The sequence below is a fragment of the Danio rerio genome, chromosome 5 (genome assembly GCF_052040795.2).
Source record: "Danio rerio strain M-AB ecotype USA chromosome 5, GRCz13ab, whole genome shotgun sequence".
NCBI lineage: Eukaryota > Metazoa > Chordata > Actinopteri > Cypriniformes > Danionidae > Danio > Danio rerio.
In genome coordinates, this window is record NC_141025.1 from 3,726,938 (window position 1) to 3,749,903 (window position 22,966).

The following is a 22,966-nucleotide window of genomic DNA, read 5'->3' on the forward strand; positions in this document are numbered from 1 at the left end:
TAAGTATCAGCCTTAAAGCTACCCATAACCGTATCCCTCCTCAAGTCTTCTCCACTACCATATGATCACAGTAAGTACATTGTATTTATGTTTTAATGCGAGTACATAATAGTTAAGGCTACCTAATATAGGATACCTGATAAATATCTTGTCGTGGATCTCAGTTGTAAGAGCAACAAATAATAACTTGAATTCTAGTTGATTATTTGGAAAGAAGGTGGATTTCTCCCATGAATCATCTGTTGAGCTGCATCCCAATCATCGCCAATACTGCAGAAGACCTACTGGAACCAGCATGGAGCCCAGAGTCTTATAGAAATCAGTCAAGTTTGGTGAAGGAGAAATCATGGTTTGGGGTTCATTCAGTATGGGGGCGTGCGAGAGATCTGCAGAGTGGATGATCAACATCAACAGATTGAGGTATCAAGACATTTGTGCTGCCCATTACATTACAAACCACAGACCCTCACAGACCCACAAACCCTCCTTCTCATACTTCAGCCTCCACATCAAAGCTCCTGAAAGCAAAGAAGGTCAAGCTGCTCCAGGATTGGCCAGCCCAGTCACCAGACATGAACATTATTGAGCATGTCTGGGGTAAGATGAAGGAGGAGGCGTTGAAGATGAACACAAAGAGTCTTGATGAACTCTGGGAGTCGTGCAGGAACGCTTTCTTCTTCATTCCAGATGACTTTATTAATCAGTGATTTGAGTCATGTCAGAGATGTATGGATGCAGTCCTCCAAGCTCATGATGGAGTCACACACAATATTCATTCTGTCTCCACTGCAGCAGGACTTTATATTCTATACTGGACATTATTTCTGTTCAGTGATGAGACTTTAGTCTAAGTAGAGTCAGAGCTTACTGTCCTAATGACATCATTAATAATCAAGCCATGATCATATTTTTTATTGTGCTCAAATAAGCAAAATCTAGAGGCCTTTGCCTTTCATTTATGACACTTCTGACACCAAATGATCAACTAGAAGTCAAGTCATTATTTGCTGTTCCTAAAACTTGGATAGGCCACAAGACTTGTGTCAGGTGGTGTAAGGAGGGAACAATAATAACAAGAAGTGTGTCATTTAGTAAAAGTGCCGAGTCAGCGGCTGAAATCCTCTAAATATAGTGATGCAGTAAGAAGTAAATGGAGCCATGCAGGCAGTATTTATAGCTCAAGGGTAAAACCTTTTATGGATAATCACTTACAACTACTACAACCTTCATAATCCAGATTATCTGAGTGAATATCAGCTTTAGAGCGCTGCACGTGCTCTCAGAGCCTCTGCACTCTGACCTGAGAACAGTTATTCAACTTTACAGCTCAACTTCAGAGAAACACTGCAAGGCAAACTCAGAGACGCCATTCATGATTTTCAGTGGGAGTCTAAATATTGCAGTTATGACGGAGTTAAATGTGTTCAGATGAAGAAAAAAAACAACTAAAAATCAATTTATAATATATAATAAATAACATGTATTTATTTTTACACATTTATTCACACGTTTGCGTTACTGAGGGCAGAAAAGAGACAGGCTGCACTGGTACGCAGTATCTTCATAATATCATTTAATAAAATAAATGATCAACAAATTAGTCTGTCTCGACAGCCTTTACAAGTGAAGGCATTATCTACACACAATATGACTTACCAATTAGAATAATACTACAAATTATAAAATACTATTCATGAAAATACTAAAATAACACACAAATCCAAACGCCCATCACAAGCGAGCTGCGCTCCAGAACAGATCAGCTCGATGACGTATAATGTCTCCCATACCGCTTGTAGTACCATTTAGCAACTTTATACCAACCGTCTTTTTATAGAAGCATAACCGATGTAAAAAATCAAGAGTGTGAAGTAGCTGATGTGTTTTATGTCGTAGAAGAAAATGTGAAAGTATCTCGAGTTTGTTTTAGCCACAAACCTTATTTAAGGTATGACTTTGGGACGAGGGAACCGGAACTGCTAAAACGCTAACTCGCTTCCGAGTTTTTGCATATGTTACGTCCCGACCAGTCTAGGGTTGGTGGGAACAATAAGAAGTGTAAATAAACAAAGAAATAAAGTCAAATACTCAATTTAGGATTTTCCCCTTCTCCTGTCCCAACAATAATCACAACGCTGATCAAGTAGTAACAATATTTATTATTTACTCAGACAACAAAGATAGAAGCATCTCTTCGGAAGGGAATCCAGGCCAAAATAACAAAAACACTCAAAAAGACAGCTAACTTGCGGGGAAATACTTCTAACTTACCTGCTCAAATAAAAGTACCCCAAAAAAAAATTACAGCAAACTTCCCTTTCTCCCTTGCTACCACAAACCAGGAGAAAACGTTTTAAAGTAAATGGCGATTCCCAACCTACCGCCTCTGTTTCTAACCAAAAATAATATATATAAATATTTAATCAGAAAAGCCAATAGGTTCAGATTTAACAGAGAGCCGTTTTAGAAAATAATTAAATTGTCAGTAACAGAAATCGATCAATTCACACCAAGTCAACCAACAATTTGGGGCAGGAGATAGGAGACGCTCGGAACAACAGCGGCGGCGACGACCACGACAGAGATTTGCGACCTGCACCGAGCAGAAAGATCTCCCCATTGTTCCTCTCCTCCAGCTTATATATGCTCCCACACGCAACACGGCCGGACCGCAATCAAGCGCAGCTCTAGTGGGAGGGGGAGAGAGAGAGAGAGAGAGAGAGAGAGAGAAAGAGAGAGAGAAAGCTGCGCATGCTCCACAGCGCACAACACAACATCAGCTCCAAATGCATAAACAAAACACAAATCTGTATATATATAATATTTATATATATAATATTTATATATATATATATATATATATATATATATATATATATATATATATAAAATAAACAAACAAATAATTAATACGTTCTATAACGTAACACATACAAATTGACGTCATGGTTCTTCCACTCTATTAGCTGATGGTAATATTTACGCAAGATGACCATATCACAGTTTAGCTAAATTAATTCACGCCTCCTCCTGAACTGACGAGCGATGCATTAAACACTGTTTTCCGGCCGCAGCCGCGCTTCATTTTCGTAATTTATAGTTTGTCTAAAGCAGGGATACAATCAGCAGCGCAGTCGTCCCTCCAGAGTAAAAAGCGACATTTTGTGTCTGCCGGTTTTGTTTACTTGCAGGAGTTCATTGGCGTTTTCCTGCACGTGAATTCTGAACAATCGATAAGCAGTTTAGAAACTGTTCAACAACATCTGCCATGCAGTGTGAAATGGTTGAATATTGGCACTGGTGAGAGGCGTATGTTGGCTTGAGGCCGCAGGCCTAGTGCCTTACGCTCCTTACGTTCACATGGGGCTTCAGCGTCAACGCTTTACAGAGGGCGTGTCTGAAGTTGGAGCTGAAGCGATTGTCATATGCCAATGAAATTAGTCAGCAATTGGCCGTTTACTTGTGGGAGTTCATTGGCATTTTCCCCACACGTGAATTCTGACCAATCGATAAGCAGATTAGGAAATACATTCAACAACATCTGGCCAATGAGAGATGTGGATTTTGTCAGATGACAGCCTTTTGGTTCTTTTCAACTAGTTCAGACCAAAGCCAGCAGTGTGGTGTGAAAGCGACCCAAAGACGGCAGAAAATGCAACAATGTATCATTTAGTGCCCTTGGTCCGGACCAAATGAACCGAACTACAGATGTGAAAACACCCTAATATATATATCTTTCACTGCACTGTGAAAATATCTGTTTATAACCGTTTCCATTGTTTGTGTTTTTCATTTATTCATTCATTCATTTTCTTGTCGGCTTAGTCCCTTTATTAATCTGGGGTCGCCACAGCGGAATGAACCGCCAACTTATCCAGCAGGTTTTTACGCAGCGGATGCCCTTCCAGCCGCAACCCATCCCTGGGAAATTTTCCATTTATTTACATTTATAAATTGCATTATGGGAACATTTATCTCAAAGCGAATTTTATTGACATTTCAGTCATTTAGATTGATATAATGTATAAGAAGAGATAATATATGGAGGAATAAGTCTGTAAAATAACAGAAAGTGTGCTGCAGTTTATTACAATGTTTCTGTAGTGTTATATACCACACCAACCCAGACTATATATCATGAAGGATTTGGATTTATACCTTCCAATCAGTCTCAGCATGGATCAACGATTATCCTTTTCTTATCATCTTGTTTCTCATTATTTTTATTAAACATAATTATTTGAATGATTACTTAACTTTGAATTGATTTTAACTAATAAATAAGTTAACACACTGCTTTATGTAAGAATGTTCAGTGTCCTAGCTCCTCTCCAGTCCAGGAGACATGCAAGCCGCCATTCATTTGAGTGGAGAAATCATTCGTTTATGATCACGTTTTATTCCTATCACACATTAAAGTTAATTTTACATAAAATCATAGTGTACACAACAATCTCTGGGCTTGCTGCATAACAAATATCAACATTTTCACAATTTATAAAAAAATTAATTACTTTCTGGCTATCGGATATTAGGCATGGACATATATATATTGCGATCGTGATTTTCGAAAGCCTTAAAGGGTCACGAAACATCAAAACACATGTTTTGAGCTGTTGACAGTGGTATATGTGTCCCACACTGCTAGTAACACTATTAGGACACCTATATTTCACTAAAAAGTGTAAATTGGTTGTTTTTGCGTTATTTCAAGCAAATTCGTACTTCTGGTTTGAAACTAATTTTTGAAGCTGCGTCACGGCCATGACATAATAGCGTGTATTCCAGCGTGCAGACTGAGCGTCTGTGCCAGAGTGTGTCTTATTACGTCTTACAGTGTGTTGCATTAATGCATGAGTAAAGCTTGGTTCAAACCAATCAGCGCGCTCTATTGTGCAACTTTATTAATATTCATTACTGTCACAGTGTTTAGACGACACTCACACCACGTTGTGTTGGCAAAACAAGCGTGAAGTGTTGCTTTTATAGTTTGCTGCAGTGAAGTTTTGTTTTCATTTTCTCTCTGTGAGAGCTCAGACTCACGTGTGGATTAACAGTGTACGCGACGCTCGACAACAATAACTTGCGTGTCTAAGGAGGAACATTGTTTACTTGAGAGCTGTTCTCATCTGCAAACGCTGAGATGCGGATTCGCTTGTAGTATTCTCTTAATAAAGACGCGGCTCTAGTTGCTGGTGATTGTCCTGTCTCTACAGATTTGGTAAGTGAGCGACCAGTGCTCTTTGTTTATTCAGTTTGTTCGTATCGAATTAAGTTAACTATTGCACCGAGTGTAAACATGTTAGCACCACAACCAAACTTTAACCTCGTGTAGGGTTTTCACCGCATTCAGTGACCGGAATAACACACCCGGCTTCCTGACGCTACCTGCCGTGTGCATCTAAGTTTCCGGGAAATGCTGAGGGTTTTTTTCTCTCATTCGCCGTGCGGTATCAAACGTTGCATGAAAAATACACGCTTAGAGCAGTTCCTCGAATCAAATATCTCGTTTGTTGCGAGGGGCATGAATGAATTCCCTGAATGAAAGAGCCAAACTGCAGTTAAAGTCCAACATTTAATAATTTGGCAAATAATTCCACTACAAAAGTCCATGTAGGTTAAACACCATCACTTTCTTGTGTGTGTGTGTGTGTGTGTGTGTGTGTGTGTGTGTGTGTGTGTGTGTGTGTGTGTGTATTTTGACTCTGAAGCTCGCGCGTACCTAAATAGACACTCCCACACCATCCCACTTTTCTTCCTCCGACACTCCCCCCTAAACAGAGCTGGACACGCCCACTTTTCTGACTTTTTCCAAAGTAGAGGTGTGAAAACACCCAGCTGAAACGAGGGGGTGTCATGGCCCTTTAAATCGCTATGTAAATGTTTATTATTACCATTTCATGAGTCTCCCCATTCAGTTGAATAGAGCGCTTGGACCCCGGAAGCCGCTTGGTGTGACGTCACACTTAACAAGCGGATTTGTCATGATATTGTCTACAGTAATTTAGCTGTTTTAATTGTTAATTCTTTTTAAAGTAATTCCTTTTTATGCTAAATAGACTTTGTGTGTAGTGAGGATATCGTAGCCGGATGTTGATTAAACCAGTTTTGAACCAGTTTGATAAGACAGCTGAACGAAACAACCTTGAGTTTCCACAACAGATTGTCTCTTGCGTCTATGTATGCCTCCATGATTCAGCTTTTTACAGGTCGGAGATCAGCTTCTAATAGTTTAGGGCCTGCCTGACCCCCAAGAACCGTGCCGCCATCCATATCTGGAGTTAGACACAATTCTCTATTGACGCACACATTTAGGACATCCATATCCGGAGTTAGATACAATCCTTCATCAACGCACACATTTAGAATCGTCTACTTTTGCTGTAACCAATGACAACTGTTTACCTGGATCCCACCTTTTCTGGACTGGTGTAACGAGTATAATTAAAGCATTGTTGTACTGTAAGGCAGAGCTGCCTAGGAACTCATTGCGAGTGTTGAAGCTGGCTTCTGCTGATGAAACTGCAAACTATCTTCAGTAAACTTCATTTTACTTATTTGAATCTCTGACTCCGACTCTTCTTCATCTGACAGACTGCTCATTCTTTGGGTTAAACTGTATACCATCCCTTCAATTAAAATCAAACATGGAGAGTCCCAAAAACCCTTTTGTATGAGGAACTACTTTCTTCAGCGTTGGACTCAAATCATAAGCTGACAGTTAAACAGCTGAGCGTGCATCTTGTAAACTTTAGATCTGTAGTGTCTGCTTTTTGCTGGCTGTATGTGGGCGGAGTAATACACAAAGGGTAAAGAGGCTGTACGGGTGCTGATATTACTTAAGTACATCACGGCTATCAGCCAATCAGATTCGATAACCAGACAGAACATATATATATATAGTATGAGTGAGTATTACAGCATAGTCTCTGACCTCATGTGTGGGGCTGCTCTTGCGAGGGCTGGCCGGCTGTGATGCTGCAGATTTCGGGGACAGATGTGTTTGTTCAGATCTGGGTGGCGTCGGGCTGGACGTGGAGCCGGACTTTACACCGATGGAGGGCAGTTCTCGATGTTTAATGACCGGCGAGCGTTCGGGACGGGTCAGTTCAGCTGCGTGTGGAGTAGAGCCCGTCCGCAAGACCGCAGCCACATCTAACAGCACAAAAACAACTCATATAATACAGCTTAAAGACATATGCATGCAGACCGATAGATTAGAGCTCATATGGAAAGGGCGTGACCTCAGTAATATGTGTGTAAGCTGCGGTTTACATGCGTGTGCGTCTGTGACAGGTGAACATCAGGAGTGGATGACTGAAATCCAGCTGTTTGCATAAAGGTCACGACCCTGGTCAATATGAGATATAGAATTGAAGGTGTGGGTTTTCTGATGGACGTCTGCTCCGGGATGGATGTATAAGCTCTTATGTCTTAATGAATATTAATAAAGTTGAATGTTTAAGAGTCTAGATTATATGATGGCCTCAGTGTCATCCCTCTGCAGAGCAAAACTAAATTAATTTGAGAGTCATTGCTTTTTCTGTTATACCAAATGATCTACTAAGCCAGATCAGAGGTCGTGGAGACTTCTTAAGTAGAATTGGACTCTTGATGGATTAATAACAACTATTTGCAGAGTTATTTGCCATTGAATGTGTTCTTTTTAATTAAACTCCTTTGTATGCTATAGACATTGGGCTCTATTTTGACGGTCCATGCGCAGAGCGCTAAACGCAGGGCGCAAACGCTTTCAGGTCGTGTCAGAATGCATTTTTGCTAATTTAAGGACAGGAAATCTGCTTTGCGCCGTGGCGCATGGTCTAAAAGGGTTGAGTTTATTTTTTTAATGAGTTATAGGTATGTTTTGAGAATAAACCAATTACAGTCTCATCTCCCATTCCCTTTAAGAGCCAGCTGTGTCGCGCCAAGAGCGCATTCGCTATTTACAGGACGCAAAGTAAGTCTAAGTGGAAAAAATGAGCATTTCACAAGCAAACAGTTCAGGTGTTTTAACAGAAAACTGTTAAACAGAGCATCTACTGCGTGAGAATGAGAGATAAATGATCTACTTTCACATTCGCTCTTGGATAGGGAAACCTTTACGCACAGACATCAATTAGTCTATAAATAAATACTTTTGTTTGTTAAGCGCAAATATTCATTTCAAAACTATTTCTAAATTCAGTTCTAATTTCCAGCAAACGAATAAATGAACAATAATAATGAAGTGTGTTCAAAAACCTGAGTTATATCCTAAAACACATGCTGTGCCCCATATGGTCTAAAACCTGACAGGTGGACAAATCTAAGCTTGTTTTTAATAAAACAAATATAAATATGGATATAATAAATAATACTGCTAATAATAATAACATTATACAAAAGCAAATTGTTATGAATGAACTGAAAAAGCCTCCCGAGATGAAGAAGACATAAAAGCAGTGATTTTTCATATTTATGTAGGCTAGAAAATAATATGTTTTGTAATATTTTAATCCTTTATCTATTATCTATTCCATCTATTCTTATTATATTCTATATATATCCTTAATATTAAAATTTTTTCATATGTAAAGATATTTGCCTATTGCTCTCTTGTGTGTATTAAGCAGTGCGTAAGCAAGGCGCAACTCTGCGCTCGACTTCAGACCGGGTTAGTTTTGGTCTAATGAAAAATCTATTATAGTTTCTTAAAATAGCAACGCGCCAGCGGTCCGCCTCAGAACGCCTTCCTTTTTAGACCAGAACGTCTATGGGCGCACATATGAGCGCTAACGCATTTGCTATTTAAACAGCGTAGCGCAACGCCTCAAAACCACTCTTGCGCCAAGCTGAAACTAGCAAATAACTATTGCGCCACGGCTTGCGCCATATTGCGCCGGGTATATATATGATAGGGCCCTTTTTGTGTATTATAAAGCTGCAGGTTTGAATGTTTTAATAAGATGGCTGAAAGTGCAAGAAACAGCCTTGGGTATAAAACAGATTGTACTTTGTGTGTGTGTTCTATTAACTGGTGGATCATTTTCACTGGTCTGGGGTCAGCTCAGAGTAGCCTAGTGGCTGTCTAATTGTTGTATGCTTGAGTAATCATTGCAAGATATTGTTCAGAATCACTTACACGTAAATGCTTATAACTAGGCCCATACGGAATCTGCGCGCGCAGAATTCCGCAGATTTTCCGCGGATTTGCCGCAGATTTCTGCATATTTCTGCAGTCTTTTAGCCCATCATAAATTCTGTTTATTTACTTGAGTAAATGTGTGAATCGGAATTTATTCAGTTTTTATTCAGTAATTAATTTTTTATTTAATATGTTAAAGTGTAAGTTATGATACTCCGCTGGATACTCCTAAAATAATTCCGCAGAAATCCGCAGATTTTTTCCAAAATTCTCAGCAGAAATAGCAAAAAACGTCCGCAGATTCCGTCTGGCCCTACTTATAACCAATCAGGTTAAAACACGTGTGTTTATGTTACGCTATGTGAGAATATAATGGGGTATATGCACAGCTAGCGCTTTCATCCAATGATAATCTTCCAGTGAAAGCTTAATGTGACTATTTCAGGGTATATAAAGGAATCAGAGTGAAATTCAGGACTGTTAAATGCTTTTTTATTATCCTTTTTTACAATAACATTGCTTTAAAATGAGATTAGCTCCCCATGTATGTGTAGTTAACTGGTGATCAGGGACCGTAAGCCAGGACAGATTACTGTGAATTTTTTAGATGCAAAACAGTAACTCTTTTTCAATTGTCTATTTTTTTTTTTTTTTATTAAGAAAAGTTTTGTTGAAATAAAAAGTGCATGTTTACGTCGCACTCACACTGTATACAGTTGACTTGAAGCGGGCCAAAGCAAGCAAATATGTACATTTTCTACCCCATTAACCCTGTAAGACCTGACTTGTCAAAAAATAGTCAGAAAATTCTAATTTTCTGGATCTGGGATGTTTATTAAACCATTAAGCAAAAACAAAAAATAAAAAATAAATTTGCCATATACATTTTTTTAATGATATTTATTTTGTATCACATCTGATACATCAGGCGTTTGTGCAACTTTTTGCTCAAAACAATGATAATTTTAATTACAAAAAAAAATTGATTTGCCCTTACTTTTTGACAAAAGAGAACATTTTAGGCAGTTTATCTCTTTATTTTTTGTTACATTAAGCATTTTACAGTGTTTTATTATTTCACATTGTGGTAGTATTAGTTTCAGTTCTTGTTCAGGCAAAGATGCACTTTACATTTACACAGTACACAGATGCGAGAAGTCTTTGCTGGTGCAGTGTTTTTATCTCTGTCAGGTTTCTCCATGTTGGAAAATTATCAGGATCATGCCTTCTAACATTAAAAAAGCACATGTACATGAACATGCACCTTTTATGGGGTGCATGTTCATGTACATGCCTAGGACTTTCTCAATGTCTTTAGCATCTGTGTTTATAGACTTGCCTTCTTTGAATATTTTGTGCAGGCTTATTTGTTCTCCAGTAGCATTTCATCAGTGGCAAACTATTTCAATACTGTACATATACAGAGTCCATAATGATAGATGGCAATTAAAGTGCCATAGAGAAGTTAGGGGAAGATGATGAGGAAGGATGGAGTCCTCAGGCCATGCATGATGATGATGGTCATTCAGACAGCTGTGATGAGGAAGATTATCAAGAAAAAAGTTTAGTCCAGACAAGTAGATGAGATCCCAACAATACAAACACAGAACACAGTCAGAAAGCAGTCGGTGTGTGTCCTCAGCAGATGCAATGAACTCAACAAATGTACCATGATATTGTATTTTTCTTCATCTGTATTCTTTCATTTTTGCATTGCCAGTTGCTGACTGCTTTCAGACTGTGTTCTGTGTTTGTGTAGTTGGGAGCTTTACTTCTGTGCTTGTCTAAACTACACTTTCTTCTTGATGTTCTTCCTCATCACTGCTGTCTGAATGACCATCATCACGCATGGCCATGCATCCTCATCTTCCACTAACTTCTCTCTGTCACTTTAATTGCCATAGACTATTATGCTGATGACATTATCTATCATCTTCCTCTATTCTTTTGACATCTAAAAATACACATAAATTGATCAATATAGTTTATTGATTATAAATTATTGTAAAAACTCCCACAATGTATTTTAAAATGGTATTTCAGTCACTATTTATATTAATTTAATCATCCAAAAACAGTGTTTTTGCATTGTAGTAGGCATTTTATTGATTACATTACAGAAATGTAACATCATTATTCGGAAATAAAGCTCCTTTTATACCTGTTGTATCAAATTTGATACATGATTTTTAACACAATTTATTTGCAACAAAATAAATTAATTATTAAGTAATTATGCTTTGTTTCAATCAAGAAGACATTTATTTAATAAAATTAGTAACAATATAAATTTTATTCTTATTTTAACAACTTGAAATTAGCAAATAGTTTTTAGCCAAAAAGCATTCGAGTATTTTAAAACAAGTAGCCATTTTGAAAAGGTACAAAAAAGCCCTTCCACGGCCTGCAGTGTCATAAAAATCCACAAGGGGGGAGAATACAAGTATCACATCATATACAACAGGTTTTTAAACAAAGTATTGATCAGGTTGATATTATATTGGTCTTAGAAACTCGTGTATTAAATATGATACGTGCGGCTTTATAGGGTTAAAGGCTTCTTTCTTGTTATGTAGTTAATAACAAAAGATATACGACGTGTTTCTGGCTGTGAGACGTAGTTTGGACAAAGTTGTCAGCGATTCTTCCTAATGTAAAGTCATGCAGTGTGAAAGCCCCTGTCGCTGACCCATCTGGCAGTGTAAACAAAGCAACAAAACGCTAGCCCAGATAGTCATTCATTCATTTTCTTGTCAGCTTAGTCCCTTTATTTATCTGCACAGAATGCATATAAAAATGCTAAATTAGATTGCCATTCCAAACATAGCAACACAAAAATACAACAGGCAAAAATAAGAGCTGATATGGTGAATTCTAATTGGTCCATCAATAGAAAAAAAAAAAAAAAAAAGCAGCCAATCACCTCCTCACAAAGCTGATAGACATGCAATGAGCCACCAATAATGTGTTAAAAACAAACCCAAAGCAAGATTTACAACATTACCAGCCGAACATGGTGTGTTTATATGGGGTTAGATTTGTGACACAATTCTGTGTGCAAAAGAAACACAATTCGGTGTTTTGAGCATGAAAAATGCCTTGGAAGATTGTGTTTTGAGCATGCACAATAGTTTATTGCACACTCAGAACATGATCTTTACAGTGCAAAAGTGTTAACGCATGTATACAACAAGCCGTTGTGCACGCTCAAAACATGATCTATTGTGTGTTAAAGTGTTAACGTGTATTCAACAAGCTATTGTGCACGCTCAAAACATGATCTATTGTGTGTTAAAGTGTTAACGTGTATTCAACAAGCTATTGTGCACGCTCAAAACATGATCTATTGTGTGTTAAAGTGTTAACATGTATTTAACAAGCTATTGTGCACGCTCAAAACATGATCTATTGTGTGTTAAAGTGTTAACGTGTATTCAACAAGCTATTGTGCACGCTCAAAACATGATCTATTGTGTGTTAAAGTGTTAACATGTATTTAACAAGCTATTGTGCACGCTCAAAACATGATCTATTGTGTGTTAAAGTGTTAACGTGTATTCAACAAGCTATTGTGCACGCTCAAAACATGCTCTATTGTGTTAAAGTGATAACGTGTATTCAACAAGCCATTATGCACGCTCAAAACATGCTCTATTGTGTGCTAAAGTGTTAACGTGTATTCAACAAGCTATTGTGCACGCTCAAAACATGATCTATTGTGTGTTAAAGTGCTAACGTGTATTCAACAAGCTATTGTGCACGCTCAAAACATGATCTATTGTGTGTTAAAGTGCTAACGTGTATTCAACAAGCTATTGTGCACGCTCAAAACATGCTCTATTGTGTGCTAAAGTGTTAACGTGTATTCAACAAGCTATTGTGCACGCTCAAAACATGATCTATTGTGTGCTAAAGTGCTAACGTGTATTCAACAAGCTATTGTGCACGCTCAAAACATGATCTATTGTGTGTTAAAGTGTTAACGTGTATTCAACAAGCTATTGTGCACGCTCAAAACATGATCTATTGTGTGTTAAAGTGTTAACATGTATTTAACAAGCTATTGTGCACGCTCAAAACATGATCTATTGTGTGTTAAAGTGTTAACGTGTATTCAACAAGCTATTGTGCACGCTCAAAACATGCTCTATTGTGTTAAAGTGATAACGTGTATTCAACAAGCCATTATGCACGCTCAAAACATGCTCTATTGTGTGCTAAAGTGTTAACGTGTATTCAACAAGCTATTGTGTACGCTCAAAACATGATCTATTGTGTGTTAAAGTGCTAACGTGTATTCAACAAGCTATTGTGCACGCTCAAAACATGATCTATTGTGTGTTAAAGTGCTAACGTGTATTCAACAAGCTATTGTGCACGCTCAAAACATGCTCTATTGTGTTAAAGTGATAACGTGTATTCAACAAGCCATTATGCACGCTCAAAACATGATCTATTGTGTGTTAAAGTGCTAACGTGTATTCAACAAGCTATTGTGCACGCTCAAAACATGATCTATTGTGTGTTAAAGTGTTAACGTGTATTCAACAAGCTATTGTGCACGCTCAAAACATGATCTATTGTGTGCTAAAGTGTTAACGTGTATTCAACAAGCTATTGTGCACGCTTAAAACATGATCTATTGTGTGTTAAAGTGTTAATGTGTATTCAACAAGCTATTGTGCACGCTCAAAACATGCTCTATTGTGTTAAAGTGATAACGTGTATTCAACAAGCTATTGTGCACGCTCAAAACATGATCTATTGTGTGTTAAAGTGCTAAAGTGTATTCAACAAGCTATTGTGCACGCTCAAAACATGATCTATTGTGTGTTAAAGTGCTAACGTGTATTCAACAAGCTATTGTGCACGCTCAAAACATGATCTATTGTGTGTTAAAGTGCTAACGTGTATTCAACAAGCTATTGTGCACGCTCAAAACATGATCTATTGTGTGTTAAAGTGCTAACGTGTATTCAACAAGCTATTGTGCACGCTCAAAACATGATCTATTGTGTGTTAAAGTGCTAACGTGTATTCAACAAGCTATTGTGCACGCTCAAAACATGATCTATTGTGTGTTAAAGTGTTAACGTGTATTCAACAAGCTATTGTGCACGCTCAAAACACGATCTATTGAGTGTTAAAGTGTTAACGTGTATTCAACAAGCTATTGTGCACGCTCAAAACATGATCTATTGTGTGTTAAAGTGTTAACGTGTATTCAACAAGCTATTGTGCACGCTCAAAACATGATCTATTGTGTGTTAAAGTGTTAACGTGTATTCAACAAGCTATTGTGCACGCTCAAAACATGATCTATTGTGTTAAAGTGCTAACGTGTATTCAACAAGCTATTGTGCACGCTCAAAACATGATCTATTGTGTGCAGGAGTGTTTACATGTGTACAACAAGCCATTGTGCACGCTCAAAACATGCTCTATTGTGTGTTAAAGTGCTAACGTGTATTCAACAAGCTATTGTGCACGCTCAAAACATGCTCTATTGTGTGTTAAAGTGCTAACGTGTATTCAACAAGCTATTGTGCACGCTCAAAACATGCTCTATTGTGTGTTAAAGTGTTTTTGTGTATTCAACAAGCTATTGTGCACGCTCAAAACATGATCTATTGTGTGTTAAAGTGTTTTTGTGTATTCAACAAGCTATTGTGCATGCTCAAAACATGATCTTTAGTGTTTGGAAGTGTTGATGTGTATGCAACAAGCCCTTGTGCACACTCAAAACATGCTCTATTGTGTGTAAACATGTTAATGTATATTCAACAAGCCATTGTGCACGCTCAAAACATGATCCTTAGTGTGTAAAAGTGTTAACGCATGTTAAAGCCCTTAAGCAAACATGATCTTTTACACGCAGAATTATGTCACAAATCTAACCCCACATATTTAGTGCTTCGGGATATCGCTGGGCGGTATGATGGACAGACAGTGTATATCATCACAGCGTCCAGCTCTAGCTCAGGACTGATCTTATATTCCTCATGGATGTGAGTGTACACAGTCACAGTCCATGTGTTATTCATGCATTCAGACACTAGAAGAAATGTACCAGGCTCAGAGGCGTCACAGAGGGCTTCATTACCCTCCAAACTCCAGAATGCGATGTCTTCCCATGAGGCATTTGTGCCTGGAAAAAGAGGGGATAATGCAGACGGAATCTACTTATCCACACATACTTAGGCTGCGCTCCAAACCTTCGAGTCACCAGGCTGAAAATCAGCACTGCCATTCTCACACTGTCAAAGACGGCAAGAAAATGTCTTTTGGGAATAATCTGAATGGCCAAAAAAAGCTAAAATGCACTAACAAGAAATATTATTTACAAAAATATCTAAAAACAACTAGTGTTTGGGGTTGGTGAGTCTTGCATAGGTCCACTATGACTGAATTTAATGTATAAAAACACAGCAAAAACAGTAAAACCCTGCAATAATATTAAAATTATTGTTTTTATAATACATATGTTTAAAAATGTATTTTAAAATGTGTTTTATTTTTGTTTAAAACACAATAGCAATGTGAGAACTACAACTTCAGAAGAGTTAAGAAATCAACATTATGTGGAATAACTAGTGGTGAAACTTGGTAATGAAAACATTTCATAATCTACCAACTTTTCATGTAATGACATTCAATATTTTAAAAAGTAAACTAATTAATGAATAAAAATAAATAAATTATAAATATAAAATTTAAGTAACACTAATTATTAAATAAATAAATAAATAAATAAATGTGAAATAAATTAATTGGTAATGAAAACATTTCATATTCTGACAAATATTCATGTAATGACATTCAATATTTTAGAAAAAAGTAAACCAATTAATGAATTAAAATAAATACAATGAAAATTAATTATTTTAAAAATAAATACATTTAAAAATTAATTAATTAATTAATATTAAATTAATTAATTAAAATAAATTTTAAAAACAAATATTAACAATTTAGCCACACCTAATGAATCCAGGAAATTCACAGAAACTTGCATGTAGTTTTTTCAGTGAATTATCCAGCACTGCAGATTAATTTTTCCCCTCAAGAAAAGCAGATAAGAATATCATCTGAAAAAAAAAACTAAATAAAAAAAATCTAAAATACCAAAAATATCTAAAAACAACTAGTGTTTGGGGTTGGCAAGTCTTGCTTAAGTCCATTATGAATGAATTTACTGTCAAAAAAAAGAAAAAAAAAGAAAAATGCATTATGACAAGAAATATTACAACCAAAAAATAAATAAAAACAACTAGTGTTCAAAGGTTTGGGGTTGGCGAGTCTTGCCCGAGTCCGATATGACTGAATTTACTGGATAAAAAACACAGCAAAAACAGTAAAACCCTGTGATAATTATTATGTGTTTTATTTTGTTTAAAACACAATAGCAATGTGAGAACTACAACTTCAGAAGAGTTAAGAAATCAACATTATGTGCAATAACTAGTGGTGAAACCTGGTAATGAAAACATTTCATATTCTGACCAATTTTCATGTAATGACATTCAATATTTTAGAAAAAAGTAAACCAATTAATGAATTTAAATAAAAATAAGTGATAAATTAAAATTTACATAAAAGTAATTATTTGAAAAAAACTAAATTAATAATAAAAAAAAAAATAAATAAATAAATAAATAAATAAATAAATGTGAAATAAATTTATTGGTAATGAAAACATTTGATATTCTACCAAATTTTCATGTAATGACAATCAATATTTAAAAATACAATTAAAACTATTTTAAAAACAAACACATTTAAAAGTAAATAAATATGTTAATATTAAATAAATAAATTAAAATAAATGAATAAACAAATATTAACATTAAAATATCATCTGAAAAAAATCTAAACAAAAATATCTAAAAACAACTAGTTTACAATATTAAAATAAATAAATAAATAAATGATAAATATAATATTTAATTAAAACGAATTATTTCAAAAAATAAATTAATTAAAAAAAAAAATAAATAAACGTTAAAGACATTTATTAAAATGAATTAATAAACAAATATTAACATTTGACCCACACCTAATAAATCCAGCAAATGCAAAGAAACTCGTATTCAGTGTTGCCAGATTGGGCGGTTTTGAATTTGATTGTGCAGCTAAAAAATGGCATTGGCGGTTTGACAAAATTTGAGCCACTGGCTAGAGGAGGTGACGGAAAGTGGTATGAAAATCTGACTCCCCTTCACATGCAAATGCATCACACAGAGCCGTCAGTTAAACTTCCAAACTCACAGTGGCTTATCATAAACCTTACATCAAACATTTATTTCTCAACCCGTCTGTGTAATCTGTGTGTAATGATAGTTTTAACGTACCGGTGTCTCCGGGTAGGCCGACCCCATTGGTCAGCTGACTCAGGGTGGCGCCGCACAGTAAAGCGGCCTCTGATAGGTCGATCTTTGAGGCCTGAAGTCTGAATTTATCCAGCTCCTGCGACAGCATCCCGAACTGCTGACTCTGACTGCGGCATTTGTCCTCCAGCTCGCGCACTTTTGCCTACAAACACACACACAAACACACATATTCATAAATATACAGTACTCCTAAATTATTTGCCCTCCTGTTTATTTTTTTCCCTAATTTTTGTTTAATGGAGAGCACATTTCTAATCATAATAGTTTTAATAACTCATCTCTAATAACTGATTTATTTTATCTTTGTCATGATGACAGTAAATAATATTAGACTAGATATTCTTCAAGACACTTCTATACAGCTTAAAGTGACATTTAAAGGCTTAACTAGGTTAATTAGGGTAATTAGGCAGGTTAGGGTAATTAGGCAAGTTATTGTATAATGATAGTTTGTTCTGTAGACTATTAAAAATATATATAGCTTAAAGGGGCTAATAATATTGACGTTAAAATAGTTCAAACCTACGCCCTTGCATCACCAATCATTTATTTTCTGTTGCGGTCACATCCCCAGATCTAAAAAGATTGTAACAGTTATTTGTTATTTATTAAGAAATGTATCTGTACTGTATATGACATGGGTCTGTTGGTTAGAACGTTTCTGTAGTGGTTTGAATGTGTTAATTTTAAAAGTAGATTTAAAAAAAAAAATTAAATAAATAAACAATATCCTACTTAAATAATAATAATACAAATAACAATATTAATAATAATAATACAAATAATAATAATAATAATAATAATACAAATAATAATAATAATAATAATACAAATAATAATAATAATAACAATAATACAAATAATAATAATGATAATATTAATACAAAACAACAACAACAACAACAACACCAATAATAATAATACCAATAATAATAATAATAATAATAATAATAATAACAATAATACAAATAATAATAATAATGATAATAATAATAATACAAAACAACAACAACAACAACAACACTACCAATAATAATAATACCAATAATAATAATAATACCAATAATAATAATATCAATAATAATAATAATAATAATAATAATACCAATAATAATAATATCAATAATAATAATAATAATAATAATAATAATAATACAAATAATAATAATATTACAAATATAAATAATAATAATAATAATAATAATAATAATACAAATAATAATAACAATACAAATAATAATAATAATAATGATAATAATAATACAAAACAACAACAACAACAACAACAACAACAACAACAACAACAACAACACCAATATTAATAATAATAATAATAATAATAATAATAATAATACCAACAATACCAATTATAATAATAATAATAATAATAATAAAAATTAATAATAATAATAATAATAATAATAATAACACCAATAATAATAATAATAATAATAATAATAATAATAATAATAATAATGCCAATAATAATAATAATAACACCAATAATAATAATAATAATAATACCAATAAGAAAAAATACCAATGATAATAATAATATTAATAATATTAATAATATTAATAATACCAACAATAATACCAATAATAATAATACCAATAATAAAAATAATAATGATAATACCAATACTACTACTACTACTACTACTACTAATAATAATAATAATAAAAATAAAAATAATAATAATAATAACGATATTAAGTAGAACTTTTTAAATGTCTTAATAAACAAGCCTATTGTGACTTAGGCATTCAACCATTAACGATTTACAAGATTTATATATGAGATTAGAATACGTGTAGCTGAGTGGTTTTATGTGAAATATTGTCAATAGTATTTGTAAAGGAAACACAAATAGGTCATATATGTGTGTATATATTTCAATTAATATGAAATCTAATATTGGATTTTTTTTTTTAAATGTGTGCGTGTAAAACAATATCATGAGCACAAAAAAGTGAAAATTGTTTTCTTTCTCTAAAGAAGTTGTTGCTCTGTCCTATTTAGAGCATCATTATGGGTCTTTTACGTTATAATTAATGTGGCTCAACCGATGATCTGCGACAGAGAAACTACGGGTTTTGGGAAACACTTTTCACTACATTGTTCATTTCCCAAACGATGCATCATACTATGATTGTTCAGCCACGAGTTACGTCGTTGTTTGGGAAACACACCCCTTATTTAAACATCTGTCTTCAACAAAATAAATGATCTGAAGAGAAAATAAACGATTTGCTGAAGTTACTAGCAGAATTCTTATAGTTGTTGTCCACTAACCACGAGTGTGAATTATTTTAAAACATTCAGATGATCAGTTTTAATCAATATTTGCATTATAACAATTCAAATCATACACAATTAACAGATAACTATTGACAATATCTACTCAGAGTAATAGTTAAACAGCATCTAGCAAGACAGTAAAGCTTGATAAATGAAAGCAGCGAGAGAAACATGGTAAAGGAAAAGGGTTAAAGTGGATCTGCTGAGTGTAAACGCAAGCGTGTAGTAAAAGCATTGAGTGTGTGAGAATACGACGAGCTAGTTTCACTTCCGGCTCTCTGCGGTTCAGTTTCCTGGCACACTGAGAGCGCAAAACACACACAGAAACTCTAAAAATAAAGAGCTTCCTGTAAAACTCTCACCTCTCAAGTGTGTTTATCAGTCAAATATGCTTCCCAGTTAACTTTAAAACACTTTTAACTCACTAAAAAGCCAATTAAACACACTGCAATGGGATTAACAGCTATCACAAGGAAATCCCAAAGTGTCTAATAAGAGTACAGCATGATAGTATATAGTGTAGTATGAATCAAACTTTGGGAAGTAGAAAGATTAAAGTGTATTTTCCTGTAAAGGATTGATGATGAATGTTTATTTGCAGAGCTGCAGGTCATTTCTAAAAGTTGTCTGTGAGCTGAAACTGTGAGAGAAATAACTGAACAGTGTTTGAGGAGTGTATGAGAGCGGCTGTGAAAACCTGCAGTCTACAGTGGCCTGAATAACCTTTAAGACGCACTCAAAACCACACACACATGTGCACACACACATACACGAGAACACACACATATGCGCACACACAAAGACTTATAAACAAACTAACACAAGCATAAAGACAAACACACATACAAACACACACACACACACACATACGCGAGAACACACACATATGCGCACACACAAAGACTTATAAACAAACTAACACAAGTTTAAAGACAAACACACACACACACACACACACACATACGCGAGAACACACACATATGCGCACACACACAAAGACTTATAAACAAACTAACACAAGCATAAAGACAAACACACATACAAACACACACACACACACATACGCGAGAACACACACATATGCGCACACACAAATACTTATAAACAAACTAACACAAGTTTAAAGACAAACACACACACACACACACACACACACACACACACATACACATACGCGACATCACACACACATATGCGCACACACAAAGACTTATAAACAAACTAACAAAAGCATAAAGACAAACAAACACACACACACACACACAGATAAAAAACACACACACATAAACAGACAGAGCGCGCACACACACACACACACGCACGCACGCAAACACACGCACACGCACACACACACACACAAACAGATAAAAAACACACACACATAAACAGATAAAAAACACACACACATAAACAGACAGAGCACGCACGCGCACACACACACACACACACACACTTACAAACAGATAAAAAACACACACACACACACACACACACACAGACAAACAGATAAAAACACACACACATAAACAGAAAGAGCACGCACACACACACACACACACACACACACACAAACACACACAAACAGATAAAACACACACACACACACACACACACACACACACAAACAGATAAAACACACACACGCGCACACACTCCCACACACACACACACACACACACACACACACAAACAGATAAAACAAACACACACACACACACACACACACACACACACACACACACACAAACAGATAAAACACACACACACACAAACAGATAAAACAAACACACACACACACACACACACACACACACACACACACACACACAAACAGATAAAACAAACAAACACACACACACACACACACACACACACACACACACAAACAGATAAAACACACACACACACACACACACACACACACCCACACCCACACACACACACACACACACACACACACACACACACACACACACAGACAAACAGATAAAAAACACACACACACATAAACAGACAGAGTACAAACAAACAAACACACACACACAGGCACATGCACACACACACAGATAAAAAACACACATACATTAACAGACAGAGTACACACACACATAAGCGAGAACACACACATATGCACACACACAAAGACTTATAAACAAACTAACACAAGCATAAACACAAACAAACACAAACACACATACGCAGGAACACACACATTTGCGCACACACATACTTATAAACAAACTAACACAAGCATAAACACAAACAAACACACACACACACATACGCAGGAACACACACATTTGCGCACACACATACTTATAAACAAACTAACACAAGCATAAACACAAACAAACACACACACACACACACACAGATGGACAAACCAACCGACCAACAAACCGAACACACGAAGACAGATAAACAAACACACACACACCAAATGGGTGCTAAGAGGGCTGTTTGCGTGTGTGTTTCTGATACCTGCATGCAGTCCAGCGTGCTCTGATTAGCAGCCAACCAAAACACAAACAAAAGACAGAAAGAAAGAGAGGAGAGATCATGCGTTTGACACACACACACACACACACACACACACACTCCATACAGCAGATATTAGCTGAGATTATCACTGCTGCAGACCAGGACCTGTAGAGCCGCATCACTGCTGAATGTGCTCAAACCCTACACTCCAACAATACAGACCCAAATGAACAGTTTTCCCTATTCCCTTTCACTCATGAACATTTCATTCATGCCAATTAGACGCAAATAATGAGTAAGGACTGATGACAGTGTTGTGGAATTTAATAACGCACGCCAAATGGAAAGAAAAAAACTCCTGCATTTGGCGATTTTCATCACCAATTATCACAGCAGAACAGTTTCTCAAGCAGTTTGTGATGCATTTTGGAAACAGGAGATGAGCCCCTGGTCTAATGCGCCACCTGGCTTGAGAAACCCGTTCTTGAGACTTAGCACAAGTAATCTGACTGCCTCACATGAGCTATTTCAATCTAGATTCATTCCAAGATTACAGTGAGATTAATCTAGATGAATAATCTATTATTATAATTATACACAGATTAATGATTAGACTAAATAACTTATCTATGTCCACCTATAATATATGTATTCCCGGTAGAGCCC

The 22,966-nt window shown here is 35.6% G+C and overlaps 1 protein-coding gene and 1 long non-coding RNA gene across 39 annotated transcripts in view; one reads left to right on the forward strand and one right to left on the reverse strand.

Annotated features, from left to right (window-relative positions):
• The window catches only part of LOC147843792 (uncharacterized), a 1,319,745-nt gene that overhangs the window by 281,291 nt on the left and 1,015,488 nt on the right, over window positions 1-22,966 (forward strand). The window lies entirely within an intron of this gene.
• Window positions 1-22,966, reverse strand: part of tspoap1 (TSPO associated protein 1) — a 252,455-nt gene that overhangs the window by 47,221 nt on the left and 182,268 nt on the right. For 28 of the 38 annotated variants that reach the window (XR_015490709.1, XR_015490708.1, XR_015490706.1 and 25 more), the window contains 2 exons: window positions 17,479-17,659; window positions 6,935-7,155 (listed from right to left, as the gene is read on the reverse strand). Coding sequence is in view for 34 of the 38 variants with exons in the window: in XM_087253071.1 (XP_087109197.1) it covers window positions 6,935-7,155; window positions 17,479-17,659 (402 nt within the window). In the remaining 4 variants the exon portion in view is untranslated. Of the gene's footprint in view, window positions 1-6,934; window positions 7,156-15,197; window positions 15,276-17,478; window positions 17,660-22,300; window positions 22,322-22,966 lie in introns of all 38 variants that reach the window. The other 10 variants (XR_015490707.1, XM_087253067.1, XM_087253063.1 and 7 more) reach the window with 2 other exon arrangements.